This window comes from Bombina bombina, chromosome 1 (assembly GCF_027579735.1).
Source record: "Bombina bombina isolate aBomBom1 chromosome 1, aBomBom1.pri, whole genome shotgun sequence".
Classification (NCBI taxonomy): Eukaryota; Metazoa; Chordata; class Amphibia; order Anura; family Bombinatoridae; genus Bombina; species Bombina bombina.
The window spans coordinates 410,655-432,060 of NC_069499.1; the positions used below are offsets into that span (position 1 = coordinate 410,655).

The 21,406-nt window shown below is 48.9% G+C and overlaps 1 protein-coding gene across 1 annotated transcript in view; it reads right to left on the reverse strand.

Annotated features, from left to right (window-relative positions):
• The window catches only part of LIN52 (lin-52 DREAM MuvB core complex component), a 325,267-nt gene that overhangs the window by 170,405 nt on the left and 133,456 nt on the right, over positions 1-21,406 (reverse strand). The window contains exon 5 of the mRNA XM_053696953.1: positions 15,050-15,133. Coding sequence (XP_053552928.1) covers positions 15,050-15,133 — 84 coding nt within the window. The remainder of the gene's footprint in view (positions 1-15,049; positions 15,134-21,406) is intronic.

Sequence of the window (21,406 nt, forward strand, 5' to 3'; positions counted from 1 at the left end):
ACCTGCTGTGTCATTACATGCAGACAGACCAGAGGGATGAGGAGCTGTCCCCCAGTGATCAGAATAACCTGCTGTGTCATTACAGGCAGACAGACCAGAGGATGAGGAGCTGCCCCCCAGTGATCATAATAACCTGCTGTGTCATTACAGGCAGAGCAGACCAGAGGATGGAGGTAGCTGGCCTCCAGTGATCAGAATAACCTGCTGTGTCATTACAAGGCAGACAGACCAGAGGATGAGGAGCTGTCCCCAGTGGATCAGAATAAACCTGCTGTGTCATTACAGGCAGACAGACCAGAGGATGAGGAGCTGCCCCAGTGAATCAGAATAACCTGCTGTGTCATTACAGGCAGACAGACCAGAGGATGAGGAGCTGCCTCAGGTGATCAGAAGTAACCTGCTGTTCATTACAGGCAGACAGGACCAGAGGATGAGGAGCTTCCCCCCAGTGATCAGAATAACCTGCTGTGTCATTACAGGGCAGACAGACCAGAGGATGAGGAGCTGCCCCAGTGATCAGAATAACCTGCTGTGGTCATTACAGGCAGACATGAGCAGAGGATGAGTGCTGCCTCAGTGATGCAGAATAACCTGCTGTGGTCATTACAGGCAGACAGACCAGAGGATGAGGAGCTGCCCCGAGTGATCAGAATAACCTGCTGTGTCATTACAGGCAGACAGACCAGAGGATGAGGAGCTGCCCCCCAGTGATCAGAATAACCTGCTGTGTCATTACAGGCAGACAGACCCAGAGGATGAGGAGCTGCCCCATGTGATCAGAATAACCTGCTGTGTCATTACATGCAGACAGACCGAGGATGAGGGAGCTGCCCCTCAGTGATCAGAATAACCTGCTGTGTCATTACAGGCCAGACAGACCAGAGGATGAGGAGCTGCCTCCAGTGATCAGAATAACCTGCTGTGTCATTACAGGCAGACAGACCAGAGGAATGAGGAGCTGCTCAGTGATCAGAATAACCTGCTGTGTCATTACAGGCAGACAGACCAGAGGATGAGGAGCTGCCCCAGTGATCAGAATAACCTGCTGTGTCATTACAGGCAGACAGACCAGAGGATGAGGAGCTGCCTCAGTGATCAGAATAACCTGCTGTTGTCATTACAGGCAGACAGACCAGAGGATGAGGAGCTGCCCCCAGTGATCAGAATAACCTGCTGTTTCATTACAGCAGACAGACCAGAGGATGAGGAGCTGTGCCCCCCCAGTGATCAGAATAACCTTGCTGTGTCATTACCAGGGCAATAACAGACCAGAGGTATGGAGGAGCTGCCCTCAGTGATCAGAATAACCCTGCTGTGTCATTACAGGCAGACAGACCCAGAGGATGAGGGAGCTTCCCCCAGTGATCAGAATAAACCTGCTGTGTGTCAATACATGCAGACAGACCAGAGGATGAGGAGCTTGCCACAGTGATCAGAATAACCTGCTGTGTCATTACAGGCATACAGACCAGAGATGAGGAGCTGCCTCCAGTGATTCAGAATAACCTGCTGTGTCATTACAGGCATACAGACCCAAGAGATGAGGAGCCTGCCTCAGTAGTAGAATAACAATGCTGTGTCCATTACAGGCAGTACAGACCAGAGGATGAGAGCTGCCCCCAGTGATCAGAAATAACCTGCTGTGTCATTACAGGCAGACAGACCAGAGGATGAGGGAGCTGCCCCAGTGATCAGAATAACCTGCTGTGTCATTACATGCAGACAGACCAGAGGATTGAGGAGCTGCCCCCAGTGATCAGAATAACCTGCTGTGTCATTACAGGCAGACAGACCAGAGGATGAGGAGCTGCCCTCAGTGATCAGAATAACTTGCTGTGTCATTACAGGCAGACAGACCAGAGGATGAGGAGCTGCCCCATGTGATCAGAATAACCTGCTGTGTCATTACAGGCAGACAGACCAGAGGATGAGGAGCTGCCCGCCAGTGATCAGAATAACCTGCTGTGTCATTACAGGCAGACAGACCAGAGGATGAGGAGCTGCCTCAGTGATCAGAATAACCTGCTGTGTCATTACAGGCAGACAGACCAGAGGATGAGGAGCTGCCTCAGTGATCAGAATAACCTGCTGTGTCATTACATGCAGAGCAGGACCAGAGGATGAGGAGCTGCCCCTCAGTGATCAGAATAACCTGCTGTGTCATTACAGGCAGACAGACCAGAGGATGAGGAGCTGCCCCAGTGATCAGAATAACCTGCTGTGTCATTACAGGCAGACAGACCAGAGGATGAGGAGCTGCCTCAGTGATCAGAATAACCTGCTGTGTCATTACAGGCAGACAGACCAGAGGATGAGGAGCTGCCCCCAGTGATCAGAATAACCTGCTGTGTCATTACAGGCAGACAGACCAGAGGATGAGGAGCTGCCCCCAGTGATCAGAATAACCTGCTGTGTCATTACAGGCAGACAGACCAGAGGATGAGGAGCTGCCCAGTGATCAGAATAACCTGCTGTGTCATTACAGGCAGGACAGACCAGAGGATGAGGAGCTGCCCCCAGTGATCAGAATAACCTGCTGTGTCATTACAGGCAGACAGACCAGAGGATGAGGAGCTGCCCCCCAGTGATCAGAATAACCTGCTGTGTCATTACAGGCAGACAGACCAGAAGGATGAGGAGCTGCCCCAGTGATCAGAATAACCTGCTGTGTCATTACAGGCAGACAGACCAGAGGATGAGGAGCTGACCCCCAGTGATCAGAATAACCTGCTGTGTCATTACAGGCAGACAGACCAGATGATGAGGAGCTGCCTCCAGTGATCAGAATAACCTGCTGTGTCATTACAGGCAGACAGACCAGAGGATGAGGAGCTGCCCCAGTGATCAGAATAAACCTGCTGTGTCATTACAGGCAGACAGACATAGGATGAGGGAGCTGCCCCCCCAGTGATCAGAATAACCTGCTGTGTCATTACAGGCATACAGACCAGAGGATGAGGAGCTGCCTCAGTGATCAGAATAACCTGCTGTGTCATTACAGGCAGACAGACCAGAGGATGAGGAGCTGTCCCAGTGATCAGAATAACCTGCTGTGTCATTACATGCAGACAGACCAGAGGATGAGGAGCTGCCCCAGTGATCAGAATAACCTGCTGTGTCATTACAGGCAGACAGACCAGAGGATGAGGAGCTGTCCCCCAGTGATCAGAATAACCTGCTGTGTCATTACAGGCAGACAGACCAGAGGATGAGGAGCTGCCCCCAGTGATCAGAATAACCTGCTGTGTCATTACAGACAGACCAGATAGACAGCCCCAGAACAAACCTGCTGTGTCATTACAGCAGACAGACAGAGGATGAGGAGCTGCCCCCAGTGATCAGAATAACCTGCTGTGTCATTACAGGCAGACAGACCAGAGGATGAGGAGCTGCCCCAGTGATCAGAATAACCTGCTGTGTCATTACAGGCAGACAGACCAGAGGATGAGGAGCTGCCCCAGTGATCAGAATAACCTGCTGTGTCATTACAGGCAGACAGACCAGAGGATGAGGAGCTGCCTCAGTGATCAGAATAACCTGCTGTGTCATTACAGGCAGACAGACCAGAGGATGAGGAGCTGCCCAGTGATCAGAATAACCTGCTGTGTCATTACAGGCAGACAGACCAGAGGATGAGGAGCTGCCCCAGTGATCAGAAAACCTGCTGTGTCATTACAGGCAGACAGACCAGAGGATGAGGAGCTGCCCCCCAGTGATCAGAAAAACCGGCTGTGTCATTACAGGCAGACAGACCAGAGGATGAGGAGCTGCCCCAGGTGATCAGAATACCTGCTGTGTCATTACAGGCAGAGCAGACCAGAGGATGAGGAGCTGCCCCAGTGATCAGGAATAACCTGCTGTGTCATTACAGGCAGGACAGACCAAGGGATGAGGAGCTGCCCTCAGTGATCAAATAACCTGCTGTGTCATTACAGGCAGACAGACCAGAGGGATGAGGAGCTGCCCAGTGATCAGAATAACCTGCTGTGTCATTACAGGCAGACAGACCAGAGGATGAGGAGGTGCCCCAGTGATACGAATAACCTGCTGTGTCATTACAGGCAGACAGACCAGAGGATGAGGAGCTGCCCCCCAGTGATCAGAATAACCTGCTGTGTCATTACAGGCAGACAGACCAGAGGATGAGGAGCTGCCCCAGTGATCAGAATAACCTGCTGTGTCATTACAGGCAGACAGACCAGAGGATGAGGAGCTGCCCTCAGTGATAAGAATAACCTGCTGTGTCATTACAGGCAGACAGACCAGAGGATGAGGAGCTGCCCCCAGTGATCAGAATAACCTGCTGTGTCATTACAGGCAGACAGACCAGAGGATGAGGAGCTGCCTCAGTGATCAGAATAACCTGCTGTGTCATTACAGGCAGACAGACCAGAGGATGAGGAGCTGCCCCTAGTGATCAGAATAACCTGCTGTGTCATTACAGGCAGACAGACCAGAGGATGAGGAGCTGCCCCAGTGATCAGAATAACCTGCTGTGTCATTACAGGCAGACAGACCAGAGGATGAGGAGCTGCCTCAGTGATCAGAATAACCTGCTGTGTCATTACAGGCAGACAGACCAGAGGATGAGGAGCTGCCCCCCAGTGATCAGAATAACCTGCTGTGTCATTACAGGCAGACAGACCAGAGGATGAGGAGCTGTCCCAGTGATCAGAATAACCTGCTGTGTCATTACAGGCAGACAGACCAGAGGATGAGGAGCTGCCCCCCAGTGATCAGAATAACCTGCTGTGTCATTACAGGCAGACAGACCAGAGGATGAGGAGCTGCCCCCAGTGATCAGAATAACCTGCTGTGTCATTACAGGCAGACAGACCAGAGGATGAGGAGCTGCCCTCAGTGATCAGAATAACCTGCTGTGTCATTACAGGCATACAGACCAGAGGATGAGGAGCTGCCCCAGTGATCAGAATAACCTGCTGTGTCATTACAGGCAGACAGACCAGAGGATGAGGAGCTGCCTCAGTGATCAGAATAACCTGCTGTGTCATTACAGGCAGACAGACCAGAGGATGAGGAGCTGCCCCAGTGATAGAATAACCTGCTGTGTCATTACAGGCAGACAGACCAGAGGATGAGGAGCTGCCCTCAGTGATCAGAATAACCTGCTGTGTCATTACAGGCAGACAGACCAGAGGATGAGGAGCTGCCCAGTGATCAGAATAACCTGCTGTGTCATTACAGGCAGACAGACCAGAGGATGAGGAGCTGCCCCAGTGATCAGAATAACCTGCTGTGTCATTACAGGCAGACAGACCAGAGGATGAGGAGCTGCCTCAGTGATCAGAATAACCTGCTGTGTCATTACATGCAGACAGACCAGAGGATGAGGAGCTGCCCCAGTGATCAGAATAACCTGCTGTGTCATTACAGGCAGACAGACCAGAGGATGAGGAGCTGCCTCAGTGATCAGAATAACATGCTGTGTCATTACAGGCAGACAGACCAGAGGATGAGGAGCTGCCCCAGTGATCAGAATAACCTGCTGTGTCATTACAGGCAGACAGACCAGAGGATGAGGAGCTGCCCCAGTGATCAGAATAACCTGCTGTGTCATTACAGGCAGACAGACCAGAGGATGAGGAGCTGCCCCCCAGTGATCAGAATAACCTGCTGTGTGTCCATTACAGGCAGGACAGACCAGAGGATGAGGAGCTGCCCCCCAGTGATCAGAATAACCTGCTGTGTCATTACAGGCAGACAGACCAGAGGATGAGGAGCTGCCTCAGTGATCAGAATTAACCTGCTGTGTCATTACATGCAGACAGACCAGAGGATGAGGAGCTGCCCCAGTGATCAGAATAACCTGCTGTGTCATTACAGGCAGACAGACCAGAGGATGAGGAGCTGCCTCAGTGATAAGAATAACATGCTGTGTCATTACAGGCAGACAGACCAGAGGATGAGGAGCTGCCCCAGTGATCAGAATAACCTGCTGTGTCATTACAGGCAGACCAGACCCAGAGGATGAGGAGCTGCCCAGTGATCAGAATAACCTGCTGTGTCATTACAGGCAGACAGACCAGAGGAATGAGGAGCTGCCCCGAGTGATCAGAATAACCTGCTGTGTTCATTACAGCAGACAGACCAGAGGATGAGGAGCTGACCCCCAGTGATCAGAATAACCTGCTGTGTCATTACAGGCGGACAGACCAGAGGATGAGGAGCTGCCCCCCAGTGATCAGAATAACCTGCTGTGTCATTACAGGCAGACAGACCAGAGGATGAGGAGCTGCCCCAGTGATCAGAATAAACTGCTGTGTCATTACAGGCAGACAGACCAGAGGATGAGGAGCTGCCCCAGTGATCAGAATAACCTGCTGTGTCATTACAGGCAAACAGACCAGAGGATGAGGAGCTGCCCCTCAGTGATCAGAATAACCTGCTGTGTCATTACAGGCAGACAGACCAGAGGATGAGGAGCTGCCTCAGTGATCAGAATAACCTGCTGTGTCATGACAGGCAGACAGACCAGAGGATGAGGAGCTGCCCCAGTGATCAGAATAACCTGCTGTGTCATTACAGGCAGACAGACCAGAGGATGAGGAGCTGCCCCCCAGTGATCAGAATAACCTGCTGTGTCATTACAGGCAGACAGACCAGAGGATGAGGAGCTGCCCCTCAGTGATCAGAATAACCTGCTGTGTCATTACAGGCAGACAGACCAGAGGATGAGGAGCTGCCTATGTGATCAGAATAACCTGCTGTGTCATTACAGGCAGACAGACCAGAGGATGAGGAGCTGTCCCTCAGTGATAAGAATAACCTGCTGTGTCATTACAGGCAGACAGACCAGAGGATGAGGGAGCTGCCTATGTGATCAGAATAACCTGCTGTGTCATTACAGGCAGACAGACCAGAGGATGAGGAGCTGCCTATGTGATCAGAATAACCTGCTGTGTCATTACAGGCAGACAGACCAGAGGATGAGGAGCTGCCCCAGTGATAAGAATAACCTGCTGTGTCATTACAGGCAGACAGACCAGAGGATGAGGAGCTGCCCCCCAGTGATCAGAATAACCTGCTGTGTCATTACAGGCAGACAGACCAGAGGATGAGGAGCTGCCCCAGTGATCAGAATAACCTGCTGTGTCATTACAGGCAGACAGACCAGAGGATGAGGAGCTGCCTATGTGATCAGAATAACCTGCTGTGTCATTACAGGCAGACAGACCAGAGGATGAGGAGCTGCCCCCCAGTGATCAGAATAACCTGCTGTGTCATTACAGGCAGACAGACCAGAGGATGAGGAGCTGCCTCAGTGATCAGAATAACCTGCTGTGTCATTACAGGCAGACAGACCAGAGGATGAGGAGCTGCCCAGTGATCAGAATAACCTGCTGTGTCATTACAGGCAGACAGACCAGAGGATGAGGAGCTGCCCCCAGTGATCAGAAATAACCTGCTGTGTCATTACAGGCAGACAGACCAGAGGATGAGGAGCTGCCCCAGTGATCAGAATAACCTGCTGTGTCATTACAGGCAGACAGACCAGAGGATGAGGAGCTGCCCCCTCAGTGATCAGAATAACCTGCTGTGTCATTACAGGCAGACAGACCAGAGGGATGAGGAGCTGTCCCAGTGATCAGAATAACCTGCTGTGTCATTACAGGCAGACAGACCAGAGGATGAGGAGCCTGCCCCAGTGATCAGAATAACCTGCATGTGTCATTACAGGCAGACAGACCAGAGGATGAGGAGCTGCCCAGTGATCAGAATAACTTGCTGTGTCATTACAGGCAGACAGACCAGAGGATGAGGAGCTGCCCTCAGTGATAAGAATAACATGCTGTGTCATTACAGGGCAGACAGACCAGAGGATGAGGAGCTGCCCAGTGATCAGAATAAACCTGCTGTGTCATTACAGGCAGGACAGACCATGAGGATGAGGAGCTGCCCTCAGTGACTCAGAATAACTGCTGTGTCATTACAGGCAGACAGACCAGAGGATGAGGAGCTGCCTCTCAGTGATCAGAATAACCTGCTGTGTCATTACAGGCAGACAGACCAGAGGATGAGGAGCTGCCCCAGAGATCAGAATAACAGCTGTGTCATTACAGGCAGACAGACCAGAGAGAGAGCTGCTCAGTGATAGAACTAACCTGCTGTGTCATTACAGGCAGACAGACCAGAGGATGAGGAGCTGCCCCTCAGTGATCAGAATAACCTGCTGTGTCATTACAGGAAGACAGACCAGAGGATGAGGAGCTGCCTCCCAGTGATCAGAATAACCTGCTGTGTCATTACAGGCAGACAGACCAGAGGATGAGGAGCTGCCCCAGTGATCAGAATAACCTGCTGTGTCATTACAGGCAGACAGACCAGAGGATGAGGAGCTGTCCCCCAGTGATCAGAATAACCTGCTGTGTCATTACATGCAGACAGACCAGAGGATGAGGAGCTGCCTCAGTGATCAGAATAACCTGCTGTGTCATTACAGGCAGACAGACCAGAGGATGAGGAGCTGTCCCCCAGTGATCAGAATAACCTGCTGTGTCATTACAGGCAGACAGACCAGAGGATGAGGAGCTGCCTCAGTGATCAGAATAACCTGCTGTGTCATTACAGGCAGACAGACCAGAGGATGAGGAGCTGCCCCAGTGATCAGAATAACCTGCTGTGTCATTACAGGCAGACAGACCAGAGGATGAGGAGCTGCCCCCAGTGATCAGAATAACCTGCTGTGTCATTACAGGCAGACAGACCAGAGGATGAGGAGCTGCCCCCCAGTGATCAGAATAACCTGCTGTGTCATTACAGGCAGACAGACCAGAGGATGAGGGAGCTGCCTCAGTGATAAGAATAACCTGCTGTGTCATTACAGGCAGACAGACCAGAGGATGAGGAGCTGCCCAGTGATCAGAATAACCTGCTGTGTCATTACAGGCAGACAGACCAGAGGATGAGGAGCTGCCCCCAGTGATCAGAATAACCTGCTGTGTCATTACAGGCAGACAGACCAGAGGGATGAGGAGCTGCCCCCAGTGATCAGAATAACCTGCTGTGTCATTACAGGCAGACAGACCAGAGGATGAGGAGCTGCCCCCCAGTGATCAGAATAACCTGCTGTGTCATTACAGGCAGACAGACCAGAGGATGAGGAGCTGCCCCCCAGTGATCAGAATAACCTGCTGTGTCATTACAGGCAGACCAGACCAGAGGAATGAGGAGCTGCCTCAGTGATCAGAATAACCTGCTGTGTCATTACAGGCAGACAGACCAGAGGATGAGGAGCTGTCCCAGTGATCAGAATAACCTGCTGTGTCATTACAGGCAGACAGACCAGAGGATGAGGAGCTTCCCCCCAGTGATAAGAATAACATGCTGTGTCATTACAGGCAGACAGACCAGAGGATGAGGAGCTGCCTCAGTGATCAGAATAACCTGCTGTGTCATTACAGGCAGACAGACCAGAGGATGAGGAGCTGTCCCCCAGTGATCAGAATAACCTGCTGTGTCATTACAGGCAGACAGACCCAGAGGATGAGGAGCTGCCCAGTGATCAGAATAAAACCTGCTGTGTCATTACAGGCAGACAGACCATGAGGATGAGGAGCTGAACCCCCAGTGATCAGAATAACCTGCTGTGTCATTACAGGCGGACAGACCAGAGGATGAGGGAGCTGCCCCCCAGTGATCAGAATAACCTGCTGTGTCTTACAGGCAGACAGACCAGAGGATGAGGAGCTGCCCCAGTGATCAGAATAAACTGCTGTGTCATTACAGGCAGACAGACCCAGAGGATGAGGAGCTGCCCCAGTGATCAGAATAACCTGCTGTGTCATTACAGGCAAACAGACCAGAGGATGAGGAGCTGCCCCTCAGTGATCAGAATAACCTGCTGTGTCATTACAGGCAGACAGACCAGAGGATGAGGAGCTGCCTCAGTGATCAGAATAACCTGCTGTGTCATGACAGGCAGACAGACCAGAGGATGAGGAGGCTGCCCCAGTGATCAGAATAACCTGCTGTGTCATTACAGGCAGACAGACCAGAGGATGAGGAGCTGCCCCCCCCAGTGATCAGAATAAACCTGCTGTGTCATTACAGGCAGACAGACCAGAGGATGAGGAGCTGCCCCTCAGTGATCAGAATAACCTGCTGTGTCATTACAGGCAGACAGGACCAGAGGATGAGGAGCTGCCTATGTGATCAGAATAACCTGCTGTGTCATTACAGGCAGACAGACCAGAGGATGAGGAGCTGTCCCTCAGTGATAAGAATAACCTGCTGTGTCATTACAGGCAGACAGACCAGAGGATGAGGGAGCTGCCTATGTGATCAGAATAACCTGCTGTGTCATTACATGCAGACAGACCAGAGGATGAGGAGCTGCCTATGTGATCAGAATAACCTGCTGTGTCATTACAGGCAGACAGACCAGAGGATGAGGAGCTGCCCCAGTGATAAGAATAACCTGCTGTGTCATTACAGGCAGACAGACCAGAGGATGAGGAGCTGCCCCCCAGTGATCAGAATAACCTGCTGTGTCATTACAGGCAGACAGACCAGAGGATGAGGAGCTGCCCCAGTGATCAGAATAACATGCTGTGTCATTACAGGCAGACAGACCAGAGGATGAGGAGCTGCCTATGTGATCAGAATAACCTGCTGTGTCATTACAGGCAGACAGACCAGAGGATGAGGAGCTGCCCCAGTGATCAGAATAAACTGCTGTGTCATTACAGGCAGACAGACCAGAGGATGAGGAGCTGCCTAATGTGATCAGAATAACCTGCTGTGTCATTACAGGCAGACAGACCAGAGGATGAGGAGCTGCCCCAGTGATCAGAATAACCTGCTGTGTCCATTACAGGCAGACAGACCAGAGGATGAGGAGCTGCCCCCCAGTGATCAGAATAACCTGCTGTGTCATTACAGGCAGACAGACCAGAGGATGAGGAGCTGCCCCAGTGATCAGAATAACCTGCTGTGTCATTACAGGCAGACAGACCAGAGGATGAGGAGCTGCCCCCCCAGTGATCAGAATAACCTGCTGTGTCATTACAGGCAGACAGACCAGAGGGTGAGGAGCTGTCCCAGTGATCAGAATAACCTGCTGTGTCATTACAGGCAGACAGACCAGAGGATGAGGAGCTGCCTCAGTGATCAGAATAACCTGCTGTGTCATTACAGGCAGACAGACCAGAGGATGAGGAGCTGCCCCCCAGTGATCAGAATAACCTGCTGTGTCATTACAGGCAGACAGACCAGAGGATGAGGAGCTGCCCCAGTGATCAGAATAACATGCTGTGTCATTACAGGAAGACAGACCAGAGGATGAGGAGCTGCCCCCCAGTGATCAGAATAACCTGCTGTGTCATTACAGGCAGACAGACCAGAGGATGAGGAGCTGCCCCTCAGTGATCAGAATAACCTGCTGTGTCATTACAGGCAGACAGACCAGAGGATGAGGAGCTGTCCCTCAGTGATAAGAATAACCTGCTGTGTCATTACAGGCAGACAGACCAGAGGATGAGGAGCTGCCCCCCAGTGATCAGAATAACCTGCTGTGTCATTACAGGCAGACAGACCAGAGGATGAGGAGCTGCCCCAGTGATCAGAATAACCTGCTGTGTCATTACAGGCAGACAGACCAGAGGATGAGGAGCTGCCCCTCAGTGATCAGAATAACCTGCTGTGTCATTACAGGAAGACAGACCAGAGGATGAGGAGCTGCCTCCCAGTGATCAGAATAACCTGCTGTGTCATTACAGGCAGACAGACCAGAGGATGAGGAGCTGCCCCAGTGATCAGAATAACCTGCTGTGTCATTACAGGCAGACAGACCAGAGGATGAGGAGCTGTCCCCCAGTGATCAGAATAACCTGCTGTGTCATTACAGGCAGACAGACCAGAGGATGAGGAGCTGCCCCAGTGATCAGAATAACCTGCTGTGTCATTACAGGCAGACAGACCAGAGGATGAGGAGCTGACCCCCAGTGATCAGAATAACCTGCTGTGTCATTACAGGCGGACAGACCAGAGGATGAGGAGCTGCCTCAGTGATCAGAATAACCTGCTGTGTCATTACAGGCAGACAGACCAGAGGATGAGGAGCTGCCCCAGTGATCAGAATAAACTGCTGTGTCATTACAGGCAGACAGACCAGAGGATGAGGAGCTGCCCCCCAGTGATCAGAATAACCTGCTGTGTCATTACAGGCGGACAGACCAGAGGATGAGGAGCTGCCCCCCAGTGATCAGAATAACCTGCTGTGTCATTACAGGCAGACAGACCAGAGGATGAGGAGCTGCCCCAGTGATCAGAATAAACTGCTGTGTCATTACAGGCAGACAGACCAGAGGATGAGGAGCTGCCCCAGTGATCAGAATAACCTGCTGTGTCATTACATGCAGACAGACCAGAGGATGAGGAGCTGCCCCCCAGTGATCAGAATAACCTGCTGTGTCATTACAGGCAGACAGACCAGAGGGTGAGGAGCTGCCCCCCAGTGATCAGAATAACCTGCTGTGTCATTACAGGCAGACAGACCAGAGGGTGAGGAGCTGCCCCCCAGTGATCAGAATAACCTGCTGTGTCATTACAGGCAGACAGACCAGAGGATGAGGAGCTGCCCCCCAGTGATCAGAATAACCTGCTGTGTCATTACAGGCAGACAGACCAGAGGATGAGGAGCTGCCTCAGTGATCAGAATAACCTGCTGTGTCATTACAGGCAGACAGACCAGAGGATGAGGAGCTGCCCCCCAGTGATCAGAATAACCTGCTGTGTCATTACAGGCAGACAGACCAGAGGATGAGGAGCTGCCTATGTGATCAGAATAACCTGCTGTGTCATTACAGGCAGACAGACCAGAGGATGAGGAGCTGTCCCTCAGTGATAAGAATAACCTGCTGTGTCATTACAGGCAGACAGACCAGAGGATGAGGGAGCTGCCTATGTGATCAGAATAACCTGCTGTGTCATTACAGGCAGACAGACCAGAGGATGAGGAGCTGCCTATGTGATCAGAATAACCTGCTGTGTCATTACAGGCAGACAGACCAGAGGATGAGGAGCTGCCCCAGTGATAAGAATAACCTGCTGTGTCATTACAGGCAGACAGACCAGAGGATGAGGAGCTGCCCCCCAGTGATCAGAATAACCTGCTGTGTCATTACAGGCAGACAGACCAGAGGATGAGGAGCTGCCCCAGTGATCAGAATAACATGCTGTGTCATTACAGGCAGACAGACCAGAGGATGAGGAGCTGCCTATGTGATCAGAATAACCTGCTGTGTCATTACAGGCAGACAGACCAGAGGATGAGGAGCTGCCCCAGTGATCAGAATAAACTGCTGTGTCATTACAGGCAGACAGACCAGAGGATGAGGAGCTGCCTATGTGATCAGAATAACCTGCTGTGTCATTACAGGCAGACAGACCAGAGGATGAGGAGCTGCCCCAGTGATCAGAATAACCTGCTGTGTCATTACAGGCAGACAGACCAGAGGATGAGGAGCTGCCCCCCAGTGATCAGAATAACCTGCTGTGTCATTACAGGCAGACAGACCAGAGGATGAGGAGCTGCCCCAGTGATCAGAATAACCTGCTGTGTCATTACAGGCAGACAGACCAGAGGATGAGGAGCTGCCCCCCAGTGATCAGAATAACCTGCTGTGTCATTACAGGCAGACAGACCAGAGGGTGAGGAGCTGTCCCAGTGATCAGAATAACCTGCTGTGTCATTACAGGCAGACAGACCAGAGGATGAGGAGCTGCCTCAGTGATCAGAATAACCTGCTGTGTCATTACAGGCAGACAGACCAGAGGATGAGGAGCTGTCCCAGTGATCAGAATAACTTGCTGTGTCATTACAGGCAGACAGACCAGAGGATGAGGAGCTGCCCCCCAGTGATCAGAATAACCTGCTGTGTCATTACAGGCAGACAGACCAGAGGATGAGGAGCTGCCTCAGTGATAAGAATAACCTGCTGTGTCATTACAGGCAGACAGACCAGAGGATGAGGAGCTGCCTCAGTGATAAGAATAACCTGCTGTGTCATTACAGGCAGACAGACCAGAGGATGAGGAGCTGCCCCCCAGTGATCAGAATAACCTGCTGTGTCATTACAGGCAGACAGACCAGAGGATGAGGAGCTGCCCCAGTGATCAGAATAACATGCTGTGTCATTACAGGAAGACAGACCAGAGGATGAGGAGCTGCCCCCCAGTGATCAGAATAACCTGCTGTGTCATTACAGGCAGACAGACCAGAGGATGAGGAGCTGTCCCTCAGTGATAAGAATAACCTGCTGTGTCATTACAGGCAGACAGACCAGAGGATGAGGAGCTGCCCCCCAGTGATCAGAATAACCTGCTGTGTCATTACAGGCAGACAGACCAGAGGATGAGGAGCTGCCCCAGTGATCAGAATAACCTGCTGTGTCATTACAGGCAGACAGACCAGAGGATGAGGAGCTGCCCCTCAGTGATCAGAATAACCTGCTGTGTCATTACAGGAAGACAGACCAGAGGATGAGGAGCTGCCCCAGTGATCAGAATAACCTGCTGTGTCATTACAGGAAGACAGACCAGAGGATGAGGAGCTGCCTCAGTGATCAGAATAACCTGTGCTGCTGTGTTATCAAAGACAGAGACCAGGGGATTGGATGCCGTCCCCTTTACTTGTCATGTTATGTTTTTACTGCTCCTCAGGCATCCTTGGATTACCGCTCTGTGACAAGGACAGAAGGGAGCTTAAATAGCTGAACTTCACTCACGGCACAAAGCTGATATCTTGCACCGTCACAGAGATGAATTTGTTTTGATATGTTGAACAAATCAGCACGAACTTAAAAGGGATACTAAAGTCAAAATTAAACTTTCATGATTTAGATAGCGAATGCAGTTTTAAGAGACTTTCAAATTTAATTTTATCCAACTTGGCACAGTATTTTTATATGCACACTTTCTGAAGCTACTACTGAGCATGTGCAAAAGTTCAAAGGGTATATCATAGGAGTCTGATTAGCTGATGTCTGTCACATGATTATGCAATTGTACTTATGCAAAGGTTACTTACATTCGTCCAGTCCCAATTGATAAGCCAGGTTCTGCAAGCCACGCACCTTCTCCATCAGATTAGCTGTGGTGAGACTCCCCAGCTCTGCAAGAAAAACCGTTGTGTGAGGGAGCAAAAGAAGTAACAACATTCCACACAGACAGCATGTAACAATGCAATGTTTATTACCCCCAGAAAAGTTCTACTGTTAAATAGAATGTTAGAAGAAAAAGAAAACAAAATATATTAGGCTCACCTAAATGAGTAGGAATTGTGATGTGAGAGGATGGGCAGGTGCCCATGTGAGTAGAAGGGTAGAGGCAGGTCAGCAGACTGCGTGACGTGACCTAGGATAAAAGCCAGGTGTCACTTAAGCAGGTTGTGTAGTGCTAGAGATCATCGCCCTCATGAGGAGGCTGTGTCACGAGAGAAGATGGGCAGGTGCCCACTTCAGAAGGTTGTGTGACATAAATAAAAGGAATAAGCAGGTGCCCACGAGAGTAGGCTGGTGACATCAGTGAAACAGGCAGGTGCCACGCTAGAAGGCTGTGGGAGAAGGCATGTTTCGAGAGGTCTAGATGAGGGTTATTGGTTATTAAATATATTAAAGACAAAAAAGACCAACACTACACAAACTTATAGTGGATCTTGTTAATAAGTGGGTACATCACTACCACTGCATATTGTATCTATTTACAAGTCCACCATAGAATTAAAAACACATAGGGCTGTAGGACTAATATGGAAAACCACTGTGTGATTTAGAGATAGCTCAATATTACTGCTTATATGCATTTACTTCCCTTGGTTATGTTCCAGGGAGTTATTCAAACCCAATCAAGCTATTGCCCCTGTAGATCAATTGTGTATAAGAAAATCTATGCTTACTTGATAAATTTGTTTCTTTTTAGACCACAGATTTCATCCTTACTTGTGGGATTACGCCTCCTGGTCAGCAGGAGGAGGCAGAGAGCACCACAGCAGAGCTGTTATATAGCTCCTCCCTTCCCTCCCACTCCAGTCATTCCACCAAAGTTAGGAAAAGAAAGGAAAAGCCAAGGTGCAGAGATGTCTGAAGTTTACAAAAATTAATAACCTGTCTCATAGAACAGGGCGGGCCGTGGACTCATCGTGTCTAAAAAGAAACAAATTTATCAGGTAAGCATAAATTTTCTTTTTAAAGACACGATGAGTCCACGGATTTCATCCTTACTTGTGGGATACAATACCAAAGCTAGAGTACACAGATGATAAGGGAGGGACAAGACAGGGAACCTAAATGGAAGGCACCACTGCTTGAAGAACCTTCCTCCCAAAAACAGCCACAGCCGAAGCAAAGGTATCAAATTTGTAAAATTTAGAAAAAGTGTGAAGAGAAGACCAAGTTGCAGCCTTGCAAATCTGTTCAACAGAAGCATCATTTTTGAATGCCCATGAGGAAGCAACAGCCCTGGTGGAATGAGCCGTAACTCTTTCAGGAGGCTGCTGTCCAGCAGTCTCATATGCAAAACGGATGATACTCTTCAGCCAAAAAGAAAGAGAGGTTGCCGTAGCTTTCTGACCCTTACGTTTTCTAGAACAAATGACAAACAGAGAAGACGATTGACGAAAGTCCTTAGTCGCTTGTAAGTAAAATTTTAAAGCACGGACTACGTCCAAATTGTGCAGAAGACGCTCCTTCTGAGAAGACGGATTAGGACACAAGGAAGGAACAACAATCTCCTGATTAATGTATTTGTCTGAAACAACCTTAGGAAGAAAACCAAGTTTAGTACGTAACACCACCTTATCCGAATGAAAAATAAGGTAAGGCGAATTATATTGTAATGCCGAAAGCTCAGACACTCTTCGAGCAGAAGAAATGGCAATAAGAAATAAATCTTTCCAAGATAACAACTTAATATCTATGGAATGTATAGGCTTAAACGGAACCCCTTGAAGAATTTTTAGAACTAGATTCAAACTCCATGGAGGAGCAATTGGTTTAAACACAGGCCTGATTCTAGTCAGAGCCTGACAAAAGGATTGAACATCTGGGACGTCTGCCAGACACTTATGTAACAAAATAGATAAAGCAGAGATCTGACCCTTTAGGGAACTCGCTGATAAACCCTTCTCCAATCCTTCTTGGAGAAAAGACAAAATCCTGGGAATCCTAACTCTACTCCATGAGTAGCCCTTGGATTCACACAAATAGGGTTGCACCGATACCATTTTTTTAAGACCGAGTACAAGTACCGATACTTTTTTTCAAATACTCACTGATACTTTTTTTTTAATGTCATATTTTACTAAGCACAATACAGACTAATGATTTAAGATAGCTTCTTTATAATTATGAACTGTAAGTCAAGACATTTTAAAATAATAAAACTGTTTTATTTGATTGCTGTCACAAAGTTCACAGAACATGTTTATGAATAAAAATATTACAATAAAATATATTAATAATTAATGTCAACAATAAATAACAGCTGCAGCAGCTGGGGCTTGAAAGCTACAATTTAAAGGGGTGATTACTGGATGCCATTGGGTTGTAGGGTGCCTATATAACATCAATCTGACATTTGTATTTAATACAAAGTAATATAATTTAATTCTGAAAAAAATATTGGGGAAGGAGTGTCCCAGCAATCCCCTTTGAGAAAAATGTGGCATTTGCATTCTACTTACTCAACAGAAAATAGGGCTGGTCTTCATATTTTTCCAGGGCTGCTTTTTATTCCCAGTCCAGCCCTGGCTAAGGATGTTCCTCAGAGTACAGTATGTTTTGAGCACAATTGTTCAAGATGAGAACTAGCAGCAGTATAACACGCAATCTAGATAATAGAATATTTTTTCTAAAGTTAGTGGCAAGTTCTTTTTAAGAAACAGAAGCATCTCTGCATTTTCTACAAGTCTGTTTCTGCTATCAGTAAGGACATTTGCCACTAAGCTGGACAGTCTTTCACTTTTCACACTACTGCATGGGGCAGAAAGATATTTTTGGGCCATTTTAGCCAGAGCTGGAAATCTCAGTTTATTAACTGCCCAGTACCTCAGGGGTTTGCCTGAATGAGGTACAGAGGTCTCTCCCAGGTAGGCTTCCAGCTGTATAGTAGCGGCTTTTGGAGCACTGCTCTGACGTACAATAATACAAATAACAGCAATTTGTATTGGCAGAACAGAAATGAACAAGTTTTAGTTAAATCTCTACTCCAGCTTAAAATTAAATTGGAACATGCAGTTTGAAAAATGTCACAAGATGGTGTATGGGTACGAAGTGGAGGTATTGGTTTAAGTATCGGTACTCATGCAAATACTTGGTATCGGCACTGATACCGATACTAGTATCGGTATCGGTGCAACCCTACACACCACTAAAGATATTTACGCCATATCTTATGGTAAATCTTCCTAGTTACAGGCTTACGTTCCTGAATTAAGGTATCTATAACCGAATCAGAGAAACCTCGCTTGGATAGGATTAAGCGTTCAATCTCCAACCAGTCAGCTTCAGAGAAACTAGATTCGGGTGAATGAAGGGTCCCTGAATGAGATGCTCCTTCCTCAACGGAAGTGTCCAAGGTAGCAGAGATGACATGTCCACCAGATCGGCATACCAAATCCTGCGAGGCCACGCAGGAGCGATGAGGATCACTGATGCCTTCTCCTGTTTGATCCAAGCAATAACCCGGGGAAGAAGAGCAAACGGGGGAAATTGCTATGCTAGGTTGAAGGACCAATGAACTGCCAAAGCATCTATCAGCTCGGCCTGGGGATCCCTGGACCTGGACCCGTATCTCGGGAGCTTGGCATTCTGACGAGATGCCATGAGATCCAATTCCGGCCAACCCCATCTGAGAATCAGATTGGAAAATATTTCCGGATGGAGTTCCCACTCTCCCGGATGAAAGGTCTGCCTGCTCAGAAAATCCGCCTCCCAGTTTTCCACCCCTGGGATGTGGATCGCTGACAGATGGCAAGAATGGGCCTCCACCCACTGTATTATCTTGGCTACTTCGGTCATCGCTAAGGAACTCCTCGTTCCTCCCTGATGATTGATGTAATCCACTGTCGTTATGTTGTCCGACTGAAATCTGATGAATTGAGCCGAAGTCAACTGAGGCCATGCCCGAAGAGCATTGAAGATCACCCTCAGCTCTAGGATGTTGATGGGAAGGAGAGACTCTGCCCAAGTCCATACTCCCTGAGCCTTTAAAGAACCCCAGACTGCTCCCTATCCTAAAAGGCTGGCGTCTGTTGTCACGATCACCCATGAAGGTCTGCGAAAGCACGTCCCCTGGGACAGATGATCCAGAGACAACCACCATTGAAGAGAGTCCCTCGTCTCCTGTTCTAGGGTTATTCGAGGAGACAAATCCGTATAATCTCCATTCCACTGCCTGAGCATGCTTAACTGCAGAGGCCTAAGGTGAAACCGAGCAAACGGTATGATGTCCATTACCGCTACCATCAATCCGATTACCTCCATGCACTGAGCCACTGACGGCCGAGGAGTGGACTGAAGGGCTCAACATGAATTCAGAATCTTTGACTTTCTGACATCTGTCAGAAAGATTCTCATGGATATAGAGTCGATTAGAGTTCCCAAGAAGGGTACCCTTGTCTGCGGAATTAACAAACTCTTTTCCAGATTTACCTTCCACCCGTGAGTTCTCAGGAAGGATAGCACAATGTCGGTATGGGACCTTTTTGGCTGATAAGATGATGCCTGGATTAGAATATCATCCAGATAAGGCGCCACAGCAATGCCCCGCGGTCTTAGAACCGCCAGCAGAGACCCCAGGACCTTTGTGAAAATTCTGGGTGCCGTGGCCAGACCGAAAGGAAGAGCCACAAACTGAAAATGTTTGTCCAGAAAGGCAAACCTCAGGAACTTGTGATGATCTCTGTGGATAGGAACATGAAGATATGCATCCTTTAGATCCACTGTCGTCATAAATTGACTCTCCTTGATCAATGGAAGAATGGTACGAATAGTTTCCATCTTGAAAGATGGAACTCTGAGAAACTTGTTTAGACTCTTGAGATCTAAGATAGGTCTGAAGGTTCCCTCCTTTTTGGGAACTACAAACAGATTTGAATAAAAACCCTGTCCCTGTATTGGAACGGAACAAATTACTCTGATGGAAGAGAGGTCTCTTACACAATGTCTGCAGATAATCTTGAAAGAAGAAATCTTCCTTGGGAGGAAGAATTTCTGAACTCCAGTTTGTATCCCTGAGACACTATTTCTATAGCCCAGGGATCCTGAGCATCTCGTACCCAAGCCTGAATGAAGAAGGAAAGTCTGCCCCCTACCAGATCCGGTCCCGGATCGGGGGCAAACCCTTCATGCCGACTTGGAATCAGCAGCAGGTTTCTTGGATTGTTTACCCTTGTTCCACGATTGGTTGGGTCTCCAAGTAGACTTGGATTGCGAATAAATTCCTTCTTGTTTAGAGGAAGAAGAGAAGGAGTTTCCCTTGAAATTTCGAAAGGGACGAAAATTACTTTGTCGACCCTTCTGCTTGGTTCTTTTATCCTGAGGTAGGAGATGACCCTTGCCTCCCGTGATGTCAGAGATAATTTTCTTCAAGCCAGGTCCAAACAGAATCTTTCCCTTGTAAGGAATAGCCAGAAGCTTAGACTTGTATGATACGTCCGCAGACCAAGGCTTCAACCATAAGGCTTTGTGGGCTAGGATAGAAAAACCTGAACTCTTAGCAGCCAATTCAGTAATCTGCAGAGAAGCATCTGTAATAAAAGAATTGGCTAATTTCAGAGCTTTAATCCGATCCTGGATTTCCTCCAAAGGAGTCTCAGTCTTAAGAGACTCCTCAAGAGCATCAAACCAATAAGCTGTCGCACTAGTGACCGTAGCGATGCACGCAGCTGGTTGCAATAGCAAACCCTGGTGAACATAGATCTTTTTAAGTAGACCCTCCAACTTCTTATCCATAGGGTCTTTGAAAGCACAACTATCCTCAATAAGTAGTACGTTTAGCCAAGGTGGAAATGGCCCCCTCCACCTTAGGAACCGTCTGCCAAGTTTCCCTGACAGCATCAGCTATAGGCAATATCTTCCTGAAAATGGGAGGAGAGAAGGAAATACCTGGTCTCTCCCATTCCTTAGAAATAATCTCGCTTGGGAACTGGAAAAACATCTGAGTAAGAAGGAACTTCGAAATATTTGTCCAACTTACTCGATTTCTCAGGAACGACCACTACTGTGGAGTCACAGTCGTCCAAAGTTACTAAAACCTCCCTGAGTAACAGGCGGAGGTGTTCTAGTTTAAACCTGAAAGAAACCACTTCTGAATCAGTCAAAGGTAAGGAACTCACTGAGTCAGAAATTTCTCCTTCCGATAGAACCTCCATACCCTCCAACTCAGA